The sequence below is a fragment of the Ranitomeya variabilis genome, chromosome 6 (assembly GCF_051348905.1).
Source record: "Ranitomeya variabilis isolate aRanVar5 chromosome 6, aRanVar5.hap1, whole genome shotgun sequence".
NCBI classification, from domain to species: domain Eukaryota; kingdom Metazoa; phylum Chordata; class Amphibia; order Anura; family Dendrobatidae; genus Ranitomeya; species Ranitomeya variabilis.
Genome location: NC_135237.1, coordinates 359,376,886 through 359,395,952, shown reverse-complemented (window position 1 = coordinate 359,395,952; position 19,067 = coordinate 359,376,886). Strand labels below are relative to the sequence as shown.

General features: G+C 43.0%; 1 protein-coding gene across 3 annotated transcripts in view; it reads right to left on the bottom strand.

The window, feature by feature from the left end:
• The window catches only part of CDKAL1 (CDKAL1 threonylcarbamoyladenosine tRNA methylthiotransferase), a 1,052,012-nt gene that overhangs the window by 306,620 nt on the left and 726,325 nt on the right, over window positions 1-19,067 (bottom strand). For all 3 annotated transcript variants that reach the window (XM_077269963.1, XM_077269960.1, XM_077269961.1), the window contains exon 12: window positions 2,401-2,581. In XM_077269963.1, coding sequence (XP_077126078.1) covers window positions 2,401-2,581 — 181 coding nt within the window. The remainder of the gene's footprint in view (window positions 1-2,400; window positions 2,582-19,067) is intronic.

The following is a 19,067-nucleotide window of genomic DNA, read 5'->3' as shown; positions in this document are numbered from 1 at the left end:
CCTCCTGATGAACGGGAGTCATGCGCATGGTCACTTGTGTCCAATACTGCGGTTTATTCATAGCCAATGGTGTAGAGTCAATTCCCTTCAGAGGAATAGGAACTTCCAGAGGTTCCAGACTAAAATCGCAGCGTTTAGCAAATGACCAATCCATAAGACTCAGGGCAGCGCCCGAATCCACATAGGCATCGACGGAAATGGAAGACAGTGAAAAAATCAGAGTCACAGACAAAATGAACTTAGGCTGCAGAGTACCAATGGCAAAAGATTTATCAACCCTTTTTGTGCGTTTAGAGCATGCTGATATAACATGAGCTGAATCACCACAATAGAAACACAATCCATTTTTCCGCCTATAATTTTGCCGTTCACTTCTGGACTGAATTCTATCACATTGCATAGTCTCAGGTGCCTGTTCAGAAGACACCGCCAACTGGTGCACGGGTTTGCGCTCCCGTAAACGCCGATCAATCTGAATGGCCATAGCCATAGACTCATTCAGACCTGTAGGCGTAGGGAACCCCACCATAATATCCTTAATGGCCTCAGAAAGACCATTTCTGAAGTTTGCAGCCAGGGCGCACTCATTCCACTGAGTAAGCACCGACCATTTCCGAAACTTCTGACAATATATTTCCGCTTCATCATGCCCCTGAGAGAGGGCTAATAAAGCCTTTTCAGCCTGAATCTCCAGGTTAGGTTCCTCATAGAGCAATCCCAATGCCAGAAAAAACGCATCCACATTGAGCAATGCAGGATCCCCTGGTGCCAATGCAAATGCCCAATTCTGATCGTCGCCCCGCAGGAAAGATATTACAATCTTGACCTGTTGAGCAGGGTCTCCAGAGGAGCGAGATTTTAAAGAAAGAAACAATTTACAATTGTTCCTGAAATTCAGGAAGGTAGATCTATCTCCAGAAAAGAACTCTGGAATAGGAATTCTAGGTTCAGACATGGGAGTGTGAACAACAAAATCCTGTATGTTTTGAACTTTTGCCGCGAGATTACTCAGGCTGGAAGCCAAACTCTGGACATCCATGTTAAACAGCTAAGATCAGAGCCATTCAAGGGTTAAGAGGAGGTAAGAAGCAGCTAGACAGCAATTAAGGGCTAGGCAGCAAAACTCTGAAGGGGAAAAAAAAAAAAAAAAAATTTCCCTTAAACACTTCTCTTTCTCCTGCTTCAGCCCAAACAATTAACACTTTGTGGGCCGGCTATACTGTCATGAATCCCAATGGCTAGGGATAGCACAGGACAAGCAAAGTACAAATATATTACGGACGAGCTCTAGGGTGATGGAACCTGGGCTGACCGCTGCCCTACGCCTGACAAACGCAACTAGAGATAGCCAGGGAGCGTGCCTACGTTGTTCTAGACGCCACGCACCAGCCTAAGAGCTAACTAGCACTGCAGAGAAAATAAAGACCTCACTTGCCTCCAGAGGAATGAACCCCAAAAGATATAGTTGCCCCCCACATGTATTGACGGTGAAATGAGAGGAAGGCACACATATAGAGATGATATATATAGTTTTAGCAAATTGAGGCCCGCTGTAAACTAGAAAGCAGAACGATACAAAAGGGGACTGAGCGGTCAGCAAAAAACCCTAATCAAAAAAAACATCCTGAGATTACAAGAACCCATGTGCCAACTCATGGCACATGGGGAGAACCTCAGTCCACTAGAGCTACCAGCTAGCATAGAGACATAATAAGCAAGCTGGACAAAAAACCAAACAACTGAAAATCAGCACTTAGCTTATCCTGAAAGATCTGGGAGCAGGTAGGCAGGAACCAAACAGAGCACATCTGAATACATTGATAGCCGGCAAGGGCATGACAGAAAGGCCAGGTAAAATAGGAAACACCCAGCCACTGATGGACAGGTGGAAACCAAAGGCTGCAACCCACCAAAGTCACCCAGTACCAGCAGTAACCACCAGAGGGAGCCCACAAACAGAATCCACAACAGAAGGCCAACACAACCCAGCTGCATTGTCACGTACCACGTGAAGGTGGCACAATGTCAGCTGTGGTCCATAGCTGCTTATTTAAGTGGCAGATTGGGAGAGGTCACGAGAGAGCACAATAACTGTGATCAGAAAACACGTTTACATTTTCTGCACTAAAAACTATAGCAATTAAAGTGCTAATAATGTCCCATAGACAAATCACTACAAACATTAGGATAATCATGGACATGAAAAGTTACCAGTACATAAAATTACTGGCTTTAACTGAACACTAATGAGATGTGAGAGCTTGTACCATCCAGGTAACATAATATGGGCATGTACCTTGTGATTCTCTCCCTGCCAACCGAAAAGCCATTCCCTGTGCAAACACCCTCCAGGAAATGCCTCCGAAGCTACACACCTTCATCTAGAACAGAATCGCTTACCACATGAGCTGGAACCTGCACCATTTTAGCAGCTGGGGTCCCCGGGCGCGGGTAAAACTGATTAATGAAGAGACTGGGGAATTTGTACTCCTCAACTAGTTTTAACGTCTCCTTAAAATCTTCATCTGTCTCTCCAGGAAATCCACAGATGATGTCTGTAGCAACTGTGATTCCAGGCACTCTGCAAGACAGATGGAAAAAACATGTTAAACTGCAGCCTAGGGAGCTCGCATTCTACCAAGTCTTCCACAACAAATTTCCCAGAGGTGCCCAAATATCGTTAGATTAACCAATTCCCTGCCAGTGGAAGCAGCCCTAGGGTGACCAGAATAATAGAGCAAATAGAACGTATCAATCACTGCATAACGGGTTTATTTCATCGAGAAGGGTCAATAAAGGAACTGCTCATTCAAACCTATGGACTAGAAAAAAATGGTGCAATCGACATGTCCAAGTCATAAATACTATGACACAAGTTTAAAGCTAAAAGGTGGTGTGGAGGGACAACATTCTCTTTGTTCTCAGGGGAATGGAATTAAAGGGAATCTGTCGCTGGGTTTTCTCCGCCTAATCAGAGAGCAGCATAATGTAAGGGCAGAGACCTTGATTCCAGCGATGTGTCACTTATTGAGCTGCTTGCTGCTGTTTTGATAAAATCACTGTTTTATTAGCAGGAGATCTTCACTAGAGGAGAAGTAAACCTCCATATTTACGAGCTTATATAGCACATTATATATATATATATATATATATATATATATATATATATATATATATACACACACACTTCTCAAGAAAATGAAAGGAACACTAAAATACCACATCCTAGATATCACTGAATGAAATATTTCAGTTGCAAATCTTTATTCATTACATAGTTGAATATTTTGAGAACAATAAAACATAAAAATGATCAATGTAAATCAAACTTAATATCCCATGGAGGTCTGGATTTGGAATGATACTCAAAATTGAAGTGGAAAATCAAATTACAGGCTGATCCAACTTCAGTGGAAATGCCTCAAGACAAGGAAATGATGCTCTGTAGTGTGTGTGGCCTCCACGTGCCTGTATGACCTCCCTACAATGCCTGGGAATGCTCATGATGAGGCGGTGGATGGTCTCCTGAGAGATCTCCTCCCAGACCTGGACTAAAGCATCCGCCAACTCCTGGACAGTCTGTGGTGCTATGTGACGTTGGTGGATGGTAGGATACATGATGTCCCAGATGTGTTCAATCGGATTCAGGTCTGGGGAATGGGCGGGCCAGTCCATAGCTTCAATGCCTTCATCTTGCAGGAACTGATGACACACTCCAGCCACATGAGGTCTGGCATTATCCCGCATTAGGAGGAACCCAGGGCCAACTCCACCAGCATATGGTCTCAGAAGGGGTCTGAGGATCTCATCTCAGAACCTAAGGGCAGTCAGGCTACCTCTGGCGAGCACATGGAGGGCTGTGCGACCCTCCAAAGAAATGCCACCCCACACCATTACTGACCCACTGCCAAACCGGTCATGCTGAAGGATGTTGCAGGCAGCAAATCGCTCTCCACGGCGTCTCCAGACTCTGTCACGTCTGTCACATGTGCTCAGTGTTAACCTGCTTTCATCTGTGAAGAGCACATGGCGCCAGTGGCGAATTTGCCAATATTGGTGTTCTGTGGCAAATGACAATTGTCCTGCACGGTGTTGGGCTGTGAGTACAGCCCCCATCTGTGGATGTCGGGCACAGACCATCCTCACGGAGTCGGTTTCTCACAGTTTGTGCAGACACATGCACATTTGTGGCCTGCTGGAGGTCATTTTGCAGGGCTCTGGCAGTGCTCCTCCTGTTCCTCCTTGCACAAAGGCCGAGGTTGCGGTCCTGCTGCTGGGTTGTTGCCCTCCTATGGCCCTTCCACGTCTCTTGGTGTACTGGCCTGTCTCCTGGTAGCGCCTCCAGCCTCTGGACACTACACTGACAGACACAGCAAACATTCTTGCCACAGCTCACAATGATGTGCAGTCCTGGATGATCTGCACTACCTGATACACTAGTGTGGGTTGTAGAGTCCGTCTCATGCTACCACGAGTGTGAAAGCACAACCAACATTCAAAAGTGATCAAAACATCAGCCAGACAGCATTGGCACTGAGATGTGGTCTGTGGTCCCCATCTGCAGAACCACTCCTTTATTGAGTGTCTTGATAATTGCCAATAATTTCCATCTGTTGTATGTTCCATTTGTACAACAGCATGTGAAATTGATTGTTAAACAGTGTTGCTTCCTAAGTTTGATTTACGTGGAGATATATTCTGTTAAGTGTTCCCTTTATTTTTTTGAGCAGTGATATATATATATATATATATATATATATATATATATATATATATAAATACACACACACATATATATATACACGAGGGGCATTCACTAAAGATTTCCCCTGACCCGCTTCCTGTGGACTGAGAGCAATGAAGCTTGGCACAGTTATTAGTCCTTCTCTACATAAGTGCCACCTAGGGACACACACTTCTTCCATCTCTTTAAGCATCTGTAAACACCTCACTTGTAGAAGTCGACAGGTTGCTCTAAAAGCCATGTTGTGCCTTCGGAAATCGGAGTCTCGTCATCTGGAAATAGTTTGCCCCTCAAAAATAACTTAATTGTTGGAAAGAGGTGCAAGTCCTATGTAGCGAGGTCGGGTGAATAATGGGGATGCGGTAGAATTTCAAAGCCGCAGGAGCATGCTTCCATTTGGGCAATATGTGAGTTGTGAACTGGTGCATTGTCTTGCAGAAGGTGGACACTTTTGGTGAGCATGCCACGTCTCCTGGTTTTTATGGCCTCCTGCGATTTCCGCAGCAGTGAAGCATAGTATGCCCCAGTGATCATGGTACCCCTTGCTATGAAAGTCATCAATACTATTCCGTGCTGGTCCCAAAATACTGTGAGCATGGCCTTGCCTGCTGAGGGTTGGGCACGTGCCTTCTTTGGAGGCGATAAGTAATGATGTTTCCATTACATCGACTCAGGATCACAGTGATCAGTCTGCTGAAAAAGTCCTCCTGGTTTCCATGGCACATCGTCAATAAAGCCTGAGAACATTCAACTTGTTCCTGCTTCTGCAAAGGTGCGAGAAGCTGGGGAACCTAGTGAGCGGATACCTTATGCATGTGAAGATGGTCTTTTATGATTTTTCCCACGGACCCCACACTAATCTTGACATTTTGGGGTAGGTGGTGAATGGTTGCGTGGCGCTTTTCCAAAATGGTGTCCTTCACTTGCTGGATGGTGTGTTCATCAAAAGCAGAGTGGGGTCGCCCTGGAATTGGAAATGTTTGCACAGAAGTCCGACCACATTTGAATTGACGATGCCAGTTCTTGACTACATCATATGATGGGGAATCATCACCATAAACCTCTTTCATCTCATTGAACGTCTCCTTTGGTGTGCGGCCTTTCAAGTAAAGGAACTTGATGACTGCTCTGTATTCCACGGGGGCCATTATCAAACCTCACACCACTTCAGCACCTGTAAAATCAAGACTGTTATCAGTTCTCAGTTGTAAATTGGCAGGTAACCTGTAGAGACATATAGCATTACACATGTGCAGTTTCAACGTCCTGTGATCATCTTTAATGAACACCCATCGTATATATATTTACCAAGGACAAGTCCTGGATTAAAACTTACAAGTACCGTATTTTCCGGAGTATAAGACGACTTTTTAACCCCTCAAAATCTTCTTAAAAGTCGGGGGTCGTCTTATACGCCGGGTACAGACAAATGTGCATATGGTGGGTGGGGGGGAGTGGTCCCGATGACGAAGAGAGGGGGCGTCTCACAGGAAAGTGTGAGTGGAGTAGCCCCCTATTACCTCATTGCGGCAGCGTGGGGGTCTCTGTGCTGGGGAGCGGCGGCTCCTCATTGCGGCAGCATAGGGTTTCTGTGCTGGGAGCGGCAGCTCCTCTTCGTGCCGTGGGAGCTCTGTGCTGTGGGGCGGTGCATCTTCTTGCAGCGTCGGGGCTCCTCCGGCATCTCCTTAAGGCCCGGAGGCACCGGCAGTTCCATTGCTGCGATGCGGTGGCCTCCGGGAAAATGGCCGCTAGGGGCGGCGCATGCTCGGATTCAGATCTCGTCCCCACAGAACCCACGGCACGAAGAGGAGCTGCCGCTCCCAGCACAGAAACACTATGCTACCGCAATGAGGAGCCGCCGCTCCCCAGCACAGAGACCCCCACGCTGCCGCAATGAGGTAATAGGGGGCTACTCCACTCACACTTTCCTGTGAGACGCCCACTCTCTTCGTCATCGGGACCAGTCCCCACCCCAAAAGGCACATTAGTCACCGGCCCTATAAGACGACATACGGCATATAAGAAGACCCCCGACTTTTAAGAAGATTTCATATTTTAACTGGAAAAGTTGGGGGGTCATCTTATACGTCCAGTCGTCTTATATGCCGGAAAATACGGTAATTATATTTTTATTTTAGGAAACTAATGTAAGTATATAAAGCATCTTAAAGGCAGGACCAAAGCAGCAGTGTGAACAGGAGATGGAGGTAACGTCTGGAGCCAATAATTATTTGATCAGAGGGTGCATTCACTCGACTCACACAGTAATTAGCAGTACTGTCATATCTCACGTTTAATGGCGCCAAATGATGAATAGCAGCATTCATTTATTTCCTGACATTATGGTAAAAGGATCTTATTACATATTCTTTCAGTGCTGAGTAACTATAGTGGTTTTATACTATGAAGAAGAAAAAAAGATTTGAAAATGCAAAAGGGTCCTCCATGGAATGCATTAGGTGGATCAGGCATTATCTTCTCCATAACAAGATGCCAATGAGGTATAAGCCAAATGGTGCACTGGATGTAGTAAAACAATATGTAATTAAAGGGAACCTGACAGCAAAAAAACCCCCAAAATCTCCCCAGAAAGGTATTTACCCGTAGCCATGATGGAAATCTGCAGGCAAATACAGATTTAAACATACATGGCAGTCTCATTGGAAGCGCGGCTGCAGAGAGGAGCTGACATATTCTTTGTGCAGCCTCTTGCTTCCAGTTATTGTGGAAGCGCCAGAGCTGTGTATAGTCAGATCTCCGTACACAGGGAGAACAGAACTTCATATTCTAGCTGTAGCAGTAATTCCAATTAGGCTGCTGCAAACTGTTGCAGCGGTATTTAAAGAGAGCCTGTCATCAGGATCAGACACATTAAACTACAGGTATGGGCATAATGGCGCTGTCATACCGATTTACACCATGTTCCAAATTATTGTGCAAATGACATTTTTCTCGGATTTTCCTAAATGGTCGGTGCAAATGACAGTCAGTCTAATAAAAGTCATCACCCATTAGAGTATACATCGAATTTTATTGAAGAAACCTCCCAATGATAACAGTATAATCTCCAAAATGAATAAAAACTTAAAAATGCACTGTTCCAAATTATTAGGCACAGTAGAATTTCTAAACATTTGATATGTTTTAAAGAACTGAAAATGCTCATTTGTGGAATTTGCAGCATTAGGAGGTCACATTCACTGAACAAAAAAGCTATTTAACTCCAAAACATCCTAACAGGCCAAGTTACATGTTAACATACACTGTGTTCCAAATTATTATGCACAAAGAGTTTAGGAGTGATAAGGTTAGAATTTTTTTGTTTGTCATTTAAACTCATTGATGGTGATGTGTGTCAGGGGTCTTTATATCACTGAAAGCAATTGCAGATACCTGTGCAATTAGTTTGGCAGGTGTGTCCAAATAAAGGCAAGACTACTTAAGAAGGCTGTTCCACATTATTAAGCAGCCTACATTTTTTGCCAAAATGGGAAAGAAAAAGGATGTGTCGGCTGCTGAGAAGCAACAAATTGTGGAGTATTTAGGTGAAGGCATGACTACAATCAACATTGCCAAGACACTTCTTCGTGATCATCGCACAATCAAGAAGTATGTAGCTGATTCCCAGCACACACGTGTGCGTGCTGATAAGGAAAAATTGAGGACTCTTTCCAACAGGCAATTGTGTAAAGTTAAAAGAGCAGCTGCAAAAATGCCTTGTCATAGCAGCAGACAAGTTTTTGAAGCTGCTGGTGCCTCCAACGTCCCCAGAACAACAAGATGCATGGTCCTTCAGAGGTTTGCAGCTGTGCGTAAGCCATCCTGTCAACAACCTCTATCCACTGCAACAAGCAGACACGGCTCCAGTGGGCCTAACGATACATGAAGACTGACTTCCAAACTGTTTTGTTTACCGATGAGTGCCGTGCAACGCTCGATGGTCCAGATGGATGGAGTGGAGGATGGATAATTGATGGACACCCCATGAAAACACGGCTAAGGCACCAACAAGGAGGAGGTGGAGTAATGTTTTGGGCTGGAATCATGGGGAGAGAGGTTGTCGGCCCCTTTATAATCCCTGAAGGGGTAAAGAGGAACTCCATAATCTATGTGGAGTTTCTAAAACAACACTTCCTGCCATGGTTCAAGAGGAAGAACCGTGCTTTCCACAGCAAGATCATTTTCATGCATGATAATGCACCGTCTCATGCTGCAAAAAAACACATCTGCATCTCTGGCTGCTATGGGCATAAAAGAGGACAAACTTACGGTGTGGCCACCATCTTCCCCTGACCTCAACCCCATTGAGAACCTCAGGAGCATCTTCAAAAGGAGTGTCTATGATGGCGGGAGGCAGTTCACATCTAGGCAACAGCTCTGGGAGGGTATTCTGTCCACATGCAAAACAATTGAAGCAGAAACCATCCAAAAACTGACAAATTCAATGGACGAGAGACTTCAGAAGCTTCTTTCCAACAAGGGGCCCTATGTGCAAATGTAACATCACCTAGAATAAAGTTTTCACTTGAAAACTGTTTGATTTAATTTTGTAATAAGCTGATAATGCTTATAACTTCACAATTGACCATTTTTTTGTTCAAAATAAAAAAAAGGTTGAAAACTCTGCTGTGCATAATAATTTGGAACATGCATTTTGAGTGTTTATTTTTTTTAAAAAAGATACTGTTGTCATAGGCAGTTTGTTCCAAAACATTGCAATTATACTAGAATAGTAGATGACTGGAAAATAACAATGACTGCAATTCAGATAGGTAATTTAGAGAAAATATGAGGAAATATTATTTGCATAATAATTTGGAACACAGTGTAGGAATCCTTCTTTGATATCACCTTCACAATTCTTGCATCCATTGAACTTGTGAGTTTTTGGAGAGTTTCTTCTTGTATTTCTTTGCATGAAGTCAGAATAGCCTCCCAGTGCTGCTGTTTTGACATGAACTGCCTCCCACCCTCAGAGATCTTTTGCTTGAGGTACTCCAAAGGTTCTCTATAGGGTTGAGGTCAGGGGAAGATGGTGGCCACACCATGAGTTTATCTCCTTTTATGCCTATAGCAGCCAATGACTCAGAGGTATTCTTTGCAGCATGAGATGGGGCATTGTAAGCATGAAGATGATTTTGCTCATGAAGGCACGTTTCTGCTTTTTAGACCATGGAAGAAAGTTGTCAGTCAGAAACTCTATATACTTTGCAGAGGTCATTTTCACACCTTCAGGAACCTTAAAGGGCCCTACCAGCTGTTTCCCCATGATTCTGGCCCAAAACATGACTCCTCCACCTCCTTGCTGACGTCGCAGCCTTGTTGGGACATGGTGGCCATCCACTACTCCATCCGTCTGGACCATCCAGGGTTGCTCGACACTCATCAGTAAACAAGACTGTTTGAAAATTAGTCTTCATGTATGTCTGGGCCCGCTGCAACCGTTTCTGCTTGTGAACACTTTTTAGGGGTGGCCGAATAGTAGATTTATGCACCACAGCAAGCCTTTGAAGGATCCTACACCTTGAGGTTCGAGGGACTCCAAAGGCACCAGCAGCTTCAAATAACTGTTTGCTGCTTTGTTATGGTATTTTGGCAGCTGCTCTCTTAATCCAATGAATTTGTCTGGCAGAAACCTTCCTCATTATGCCTTTATCTGCATGAACTCTGTCTGTGCTCTGTTTCAGTCACAAATCTCTTCACAGTATGATGATCTTAAGTTTTCACGAAATATCTGTTTTCATACCTTGTCCAAGGCATTGCACTATTTAATGCTTTTCAGCAGCAGAGAGATCCTTTTTTGTTTCCCATATTGCTTGAAACCTGTGGCCTGCTTAATAATGTGGAACATCATTTTTAAGTAGTTTTCCTTTAATTAGAAACACTTGGAAAACTAATTATCACGTGTTTAAGATTGATTTCAGTGATCTATTGAGCCCTGAGACACAATACCATCCACGAGTTTATTTGAAAAACAAAACAATTAAATCTTTATGACACTTAAATCCAATCTGCATATTAATTTGGAACATGGTGTAGTGTAGAAATTAGCAGCCTGGTTGTTTTTAAATGATCATTAGAAGTTTGGGTGCAATAAGCTGTTCATGCATTGGGGTGGGACTGTGAGTAGGGTTTTTGTCTGTGCCATGGCCCCTCAGCTGCCTCTGGTGTTCATATCTTCATAAAATTTAAAATTTTGCGCTACTGCCATCCTAACCCCAGGCGGTGCTTGAACACATTCATCTTGCATTGGGCTAAAGGAAAATGGTGCCAATGCAAATTTAGATCTCGGCTCAATGATAAGACAAACTCTCAATCTGCGCTTGTGCCGCCATCGATGTAATTTTACTGAAGATTGCCGGAAGGTCAATGTGGGTATGCGCCGACACAGCACTATTTTACTGAAGCCTGCGACCAGATCAATCTGCACAAGCGCTGCACGTGGTTGGGATGGCATCGGTTCAAAAATGTAACCAGTATGAAGATAAGAACACCAGAGGCAGCTGAGGGGCCGTGGCAGAGATGAAGACCCTACACATTGTGCATCGGGATGAGCCTAACACCTTACTGAACCCAAACCTCTAATGAGGATTAAAGAACAACCAGGCTGAGAATTTCAACACTGAGGATCAGTAGAACAGCGCCTTTATGCCTATACCTTTAGTTTAACATACCTGGTCCTGATGACAGGTCCTCTTTAAAACACCATGGCCCTCATTCATGAAGACTACAGTTTCATGCTTCCGTCTTAAAGGAGTTATCCGGGCCAATTTTATTTTTTCTCATGGGGCTAAGAACAGACAGGCAGGTAGTTGCTACCCAGTGCCGGCTCAGAACAGTCACAGGCCTGTATGTGATTCTGCTGCTATATTTGATCTCACATTATTAGACCACTTCTACCTGTTCCAGGCTGTCAACGGGACATGGCTGTCAATGTCATGCTGATTGATCACTAGCGTCCCTCAGTTAGGCAGCTGAGAAACGGCTGTCAATCAGCAAGACAACAGAAGAGAAGAGAAGCAGCTGATTTGTCCACATGATGTCACAGAATGGGCGCTAGGAGCAGTGTGTGACTACTCTGAGCTGACATCGGTCTGTGTCAAGTAGTTAGGATCCAACTTCCTGTAAGTTCTTAAGCCCAAAAGTAAAAAATACAATTGTCTTGGATAGCCTCTTTAATCAGGAACATGCAGTGAATAAGATGCATCAAATTTATTAAGAGGCACATGCCACTCTATGGATTTGGCATATCGTAGCAGTGGTGTGTTGCAAGACATGTTTATCTAGTCAGGGACTGGAGTAACAAACGCCACAATTATTGATACACTTGACGGCATGTTCCGGCTCCTCAATAGTTCTGCCCATTTTGGCAGAGTTACCATACACTGGCATAAATGCCAAAGGTTGGACGTTTCTTGCACAACTCAGTGTTGCCTGTGGCTGCGGGCTAATACAATTTTATTTTTGGCTTTTCAAAGGAAATGTAAAGGAGAGATATCTGTTGAAATAGTTTCTGATATTGAGGACTGGTGGTCTTCAGCTGGTGCTACCTGTACCTTTATTATTTCTTTTTCAGGTGGCTGGTAATAGGTCACCTGCGTCGTCAGGGAAGATGATTTCAAGTTCGTGCTCAGGCGAGCAGAGGTTAATTTGTGTTTTGTGCTAAGATGTAAAGGCTTTGCATATATTTTGTACCCCAGCAATAAAAAACAGGAAAAGCCCAGTTTGTACTGAACGTCTACGTCACATTCTCTGACTGCATTGACCTCATTTTGCCCACCGCTGTGTAACTATTCTCCCATACTGTATAGTATATTACAAAGGCTTACTTGTACTCTTGATTTATATTACAATGGCCAGTTAAACCTTTTTATTTCTTGCAAAAAAGTCAAGTACAGTACAATGCATGTAAATAGTGGTCAAATAATGTGCACAGATTTAAATTGAATCTTTCACAAGCTTTTTGCTTCCCCATTCTAAGAGCAGCATGATGAAGGAGTAGAGACCCTAATTCCAGAGACGTGTCACTTAATGAACTGCTTGCTGTAGTTTTGATTAAATCACTATTTATGTCTGCTGAAGATCTACTAATTCTCTGAATGCTGAGCTCCGTATAACCCCGCCCACACCACTGATTGGCAGCTTTCTGTGTACACTGTGCATAGGCAGAAAGTTGCCAATAAGTGGGAGGGATGAGATAATACAGAGCTCATGAATATGGAGGATTACATACATGATAGTAGGTTTGCTAGTTCTCTAGTGATTTTATCAAAACTACAGTCGGCAGCGCAATAAATTACATTACTAGAATTAGGGTCTCTGCCCCTACATTATATTACCATCACATTAGGTGGCAAATGCCTAATGATAGATCATTAGGGGTATCCACATGCACTCCTAGATATCCAAATTTAAATACTTGCCAAAGTCATCAGAAAGTAACATACAGCAGGTGAAAAAGGTATTGAAGACATCACCAATTTTTAAGTAAATACATTTCTAAATGTGCTATTGACATTAAATTCTCACCAGCTGTCGGTAATAACCCATCCAACCCACACAGGCAAAAAAATGAAACCACTGATGTCCATAAACTAAGTTTTGTGTAATAATGAGAAATTAAACAAGGAAAAAGTATTGAACACATGAAGAAAGGTGCAAAAAGTCATCGAAAGTGACACCAGCTGAAATCTATCAGTAATTAGAAAGCAATGCTGCCACTTAGTGAAAAATAATATCAGCTGGTTCAACTGATGGCCTATAAAAAGGTGTCTCATTACTAAGGTGCCACACAAGAAACATCTCATGATAGGTAAAATCAGTGAGCTGTCTCAAGACATTCACAACCTTATTGTTTCAAAATATACTGACAGCATTGCTTACAGAAGACTTTCTAAGCTACTGAAGTGTCCAGTGACTATTGTTGGAGCCATAATCTGTAAGTGGAAAGAACATAATTTCACCATAAACCCGCCATGATTAGATGCTCCTCCCAAGATTGGGAATGAAAAGTATTATCAGAAGAGTTGTCCAGGAGCCAAAGACCACCTGTAGAGATCTACAGAAAGACTTGGAATCAGCAGAAACAATTGTTTCAGAGAAATAATATACGGTAAGTAATGCACTCAACCTCCATGACCTGTATGTAGGCTTACCAAGTAAAACTCTATTGTTGAACAAAAAGCAACTTCAAGTGCATTTACAGTTTGCTCAACAAAATTTAGACAAGAATTTGAAATACTGGGAGAATACAGTCTGGTCAGGTGAGACCAAAATTGAATTCTTTGGATGTCATAATACACACCGTGTTTGGAGGTCAAAAGGCACTGCATATCACCCAAAAAACACCATGCCGACAGTGAAATTTGGAAGTGGGAACATCATGGTGTGGGGCTATTTTTCAACATATGGCACTGGCAAATCGTCATATAGGGCAGCACGGTGGCACAGTGGTTAGCACAGCAGCCTTGCAGTGCTGGGGTCCTGGGTTCTAATCCCACCTTGGACAACATCTGCAAAGAGTTTGTATGTTCTCTCCGTGCTTGCGTGGGTTACCTCCGGGCACTCCGGTTTCCTCCCACATTCCAAAGACATACTGATAGGGAATTTAGATTGTGAGCCCCATCGGGGACAGCGATGATAATGTGTACAAACTGTAAAGCGCTGCGGAATATGTTAGCGCTATATAAAAATAAAGATTATTATTATTTATTATAATTGAAGGAAGGATGAATATACAAATATACCGAGAGTACCGAGATATTCTAGATGAAAATGTGCAATCTACCAGGATGATTAAGGGTGGACATTCCAGCCAGACAGTAATTCCAATCACACAGCTAAGGAAACTCTCAATTAGTTTCAGAGAAAGAAAATAAAGCTGCTGGAAAGGCCCAGCCAATCAACTGAGCCGAATTCAAAATTTGAAAATTTATGGAAGGAACTAAAGCTAATAATAATAATAATAATTGTATTTCTATAGCACCAACATATTCTGCAGCACTTTACATTTTAGAGGGGACTTGTACATACAATAGACATTACAGCATAACAAGAAGCACATAGATCAAAACAGATACCAAGAGGAATGAGGGCCCTGCTCGCAAGCTTACAATCTATGAGGAAAAGAGGAGACACGAGAGGTGGATGGTTCGGAGCAGCCATAGTGTAAGAATCGGGTGTTCATGTAATGCTGCATGAACCGGTTATCAGCCCAAGTATATAACAATACAGACACAGAGGGCTATTAATGCATAAAGCGTATGAGAACATGATTCGAGGAACCTAGTTATGGTAAACATTTTGAATGGGCCACACAGGGATAGTTAGGTTAAAGCGATAGGCCAGTCTGAACAAGTGCATTTTTGAGCCACACTTAAAACTGTGGGGATTGGGGATTAATGGTATTAAACTGGGTAGTCCAATCCAAAGATTTAGTGCAGCACGTGAAAAGTCTTGGAGACGGGAGTGGGAGATTCTGATTATTGAGTTCAGAGTTCATAAAAGAAGCCCATGGATCCTTCAAGATTTGAAGAGTGTTTGTGTGGAACAATGGGCCAAAATCACACCGAAGCAATACATGCCACTAGTTTCTCCATACAAGAGGGGTCTTGAATCTGGCATCACTAACAAATAGTGATGAGCGAGTATACTCGTTGCATGGGTTTTCCCGAGAATGCTCGGGTGGTCTCAGAGTATTTGTGAGTGCTCAGAGATTTAGTTTTTGTCAACACAGCTGCATGATTTACTGCTGCTAGCCAGCCTGAGCACATGTGGGCGTTGCCTGGTTGCTAGGTATTCCCCACATGTACTCAGGCTGTCTAACAGCCGCAAAACATCCAGCTGTGTCAACAAAAACTAAATCTCCGAGCACTCACAAATACTCTGAGACCACCCGAGCAACGAGTATACTCGCTCATCACTACTAACAAAGGCTTTTCTACGTTTTAAATAAATTTCAGTAAGCGTGATCAATATACTTTTTACCTGTTTCATTTGTCATTATTACACATAACTTCGTTTATGGACATCTATGAATTGATTTCTTTGCCTGTGTGGGTTAGATGGGTTGCTATCGACATCTGGTGAGAATTTCACGTCAATAGCACCTTTAAAAATATATTTATTTTGAAAATTGGTGACGTGTTCAATACTTATTTCACCCACTGTATGAAGATTTTGCCAGATATTTCGGGCCAGTCCGCAAAGGATAACAGGTACAACTCTGTTAATTGTGTAGGGCCTCCAAATTGTATTCTATATTGGTGAAGTGCCTGTTTCTTATACTACATCTAACACCATAGCGGAACAGGTTTGGGAGGTGTATATTATAAGGAAAACAATACAAAATAGAACACTGTACTCTAGATCACTGGCGCAGCACATGCGATATGTTGCATTTCTCCACATAGCGCAGTATATACACTCACCGGCCACTTTATTAGGTACACCATGCTAGTAACGGGTTGGACCCCCTTTTGCCTTCAGAACTGCCTCAATTCTTCGTGGCATAGATTCAACAAGGTGCTGGAAGCATTCCTCAGAGATTTTGGTCCATATTGACATGATGGCATCACACAGTTGCCGCAGATTTGTCGGCTGCACATCCCAAAGATGCTCCATACAAGGCAGGATGGATCCATGCTTTCATGTTGTTTACGCCAAATTCTGACCCTACCATCCGAATGTCGCAGCAGAAATCGAGACTCATCAGACCAAGCAACGTTTTTCCAATCTTCTACTGTCCAATTTCGATGAGCTTGTACAAATTGTAGCCTCAGTTTCCTGTTCTTAGCTGAAAGGAGTGGTACCCGGTGTGGTCTTCTGCTGCTGTAGCCCATCTGCCTCAAAGTTCGACGCACTGTGCGTTCAGAGATGCTCTTAGGCCTACCTTGGTTGTAACGGGTGGCGATTTGAGTCACTGTTGCCTTTCTATCAGCTCGAACCAGTCTGCCCATTCTCCTCTGACCTCTGGCATCAACAAGGCATTTCCGCCCACAGAACTGCCGCTCACTGGATTTTTTTTCTTTTTCGGACCATTCTCTGTAAACCCTAGAGATGGTTGTGCGTGAAAATCCCAGTAGATCAGCAGTTTCTGAAATACTCAGACCAGCCCTTCTGGCACCAACAACCATGCCACGTTCAAAGGCACTCAAATCACCTTTCTTCCCCATACTGATGCTCGGTTTGAACTGCAGGAGATTGTCTTGACCATGTCTACATGCCTAAATGCACTGAGTTGCCGCCATGTGATTGGCTGATTAGAAATTAAGTGTTAACAAGAAGTTGGACAGGTGTACCTAATAAAGTGGCCGGTGAGTGTATGTTGCAATTATCTCAGTCATATATGCTGGTATTAAGAGGAACATGAAAGGCAGCTGATAACTGAATGACAGACATTGTGTTATACAATGCACAGATTGTAATAACGCCTACTTTATATACCCTGTGAACATTTGTGAGACTTCAGCATTATAATGTATAATCAGATGGCTGATGAGAGCAATAGATGAGGAGTCAGCGGAGCCAGGCAAGGATTTATTAGTCTAGTCTCCAAATGTATTCAGGTCCTATTGTAGTGCTAAGAAATTATTTCAAGGCACCCAGGATATAATAAGCAGAAAATAGCAGCGGACGGCGCGACATATCCTGCATTATCCCAGACATTCCACAAACACAGAAGGACGGTGTGCTGAAACATGGCATGATCAGCGCCATAGAGAAAGTGACAATGCGGAGAATGTAAAAATAAAGGAAAAATAATTAAGTGCAACAAAATTGTTATTCTCTGGTTCTCTAAACTACTTCTCCAATACAACTGGCAGCAGTGAAAGCCCTCAATACTAACTGTGCGGCAGCGCCGGCTTCTGTTAAGTGTCTGTTCCCATGGAAACTATTTATGGGAGCAAACAGATTCAATGAAATGTGTATCTGTTGCACTTAATCTTGGGTAAGAAAAACATATTTTAGAATCAGAAAAATGTATTCGTTCTGTTCGGTGACAAGGTTATGTTTATAACAGTAATTAGATTTGCCCAGGATTGATTATGCGCTGCACTTCTGGAATTAACTGGCTGTGCCGCAGCAAGAACATTAAATAAAGCCAGGCCATTAAACCGACTTGTAACATTTGTTAACTCGCAGTTAGAGGGAGAAATGCACACAAAGAAATATCCTTATCAACTTTCTACTGTTTTCCAGCAGACTTTGCCATCAACAATGTCACCGATGAGTGCACAGATTATATTCTGAGACGTAGAAATTGACCTATTTAATCTTCGCCCCAAAATCGAAACTATGTAAAGAAACTGTACTTTTATCAGGAGAAGGAAGCTCGGTCAGTCCTTGCGGCAGTAGGTTCAGTAACTCTACAGTTAAAGAAAATGCCTCAGACATACAATCACATTAGACAACACTAAACGTGAAGAACACAACACCTGGCCAGATCTTTAACACAACGTACTGTATGTTCCATCTTAGATTATATTAGGTAGAATGTGTGCCCGACTGAACATTCAGAATTCTCCTCTTCTACAGTAAAGAGCACAAACACTAGTACCGCACAATAAACTAAGCAGATCTGTGGTAGGCATGGACACACAATGCTCTTTGTCCCAAGCTTAATATAATTCTAACAAATTAAAGTGGCTCTCCAAGAATGTAATGAAATGGCCCCCATCATGCAATTCAAACAGTAGCCCATCCTAGCCACGCATCAGGACAGGCTGCTGCCTGAAGAAATACACAACCAAGGTTTGTGTCTCAACTGTCAGAAGAGCTGTATTGCAAGCACATATACCAGTGCACCCAGAGAAGGGCTGTGACAGGAGAAGAAATAAATCTTCTCCTTGGCTGACTGAGCAAGGAGGACTGAGACTGAAGAGAAAAATTCTGTGCTCAGTCAGCCGAGTAGAAGAATTATTTCTTCTCCGATCACACACTTCTCCAGCATGTGTGCTTATGAAACTGCTCCTTTGTCAGTTGAGACACAGGACTGCAGCCTGTGACAAATGAAAAGGATGAGTTGTCATATGAATAAGTGATGGGGGATATTTTTTTTTTTTTTTAACATTTTTGGATATTCAATTTAAGGTGGCTTCACCAAAGAAAACATTTTATACTGTCATGTCAGCCAGTATCCATAAAGTGAAGATAAGGCAATAAGAATAGGGTGGTCATGCTACCCAGGAAATTTTATTACACATTGCTATCTGGACGATAAGCGCAGAGGACTGTCATAGATGAATTAATCATTCAAGTTCTAATAATTCACATTAAAGGTAAAAATTATAGTGGTAGGAGGAACTTGAATAACATCTCTCTA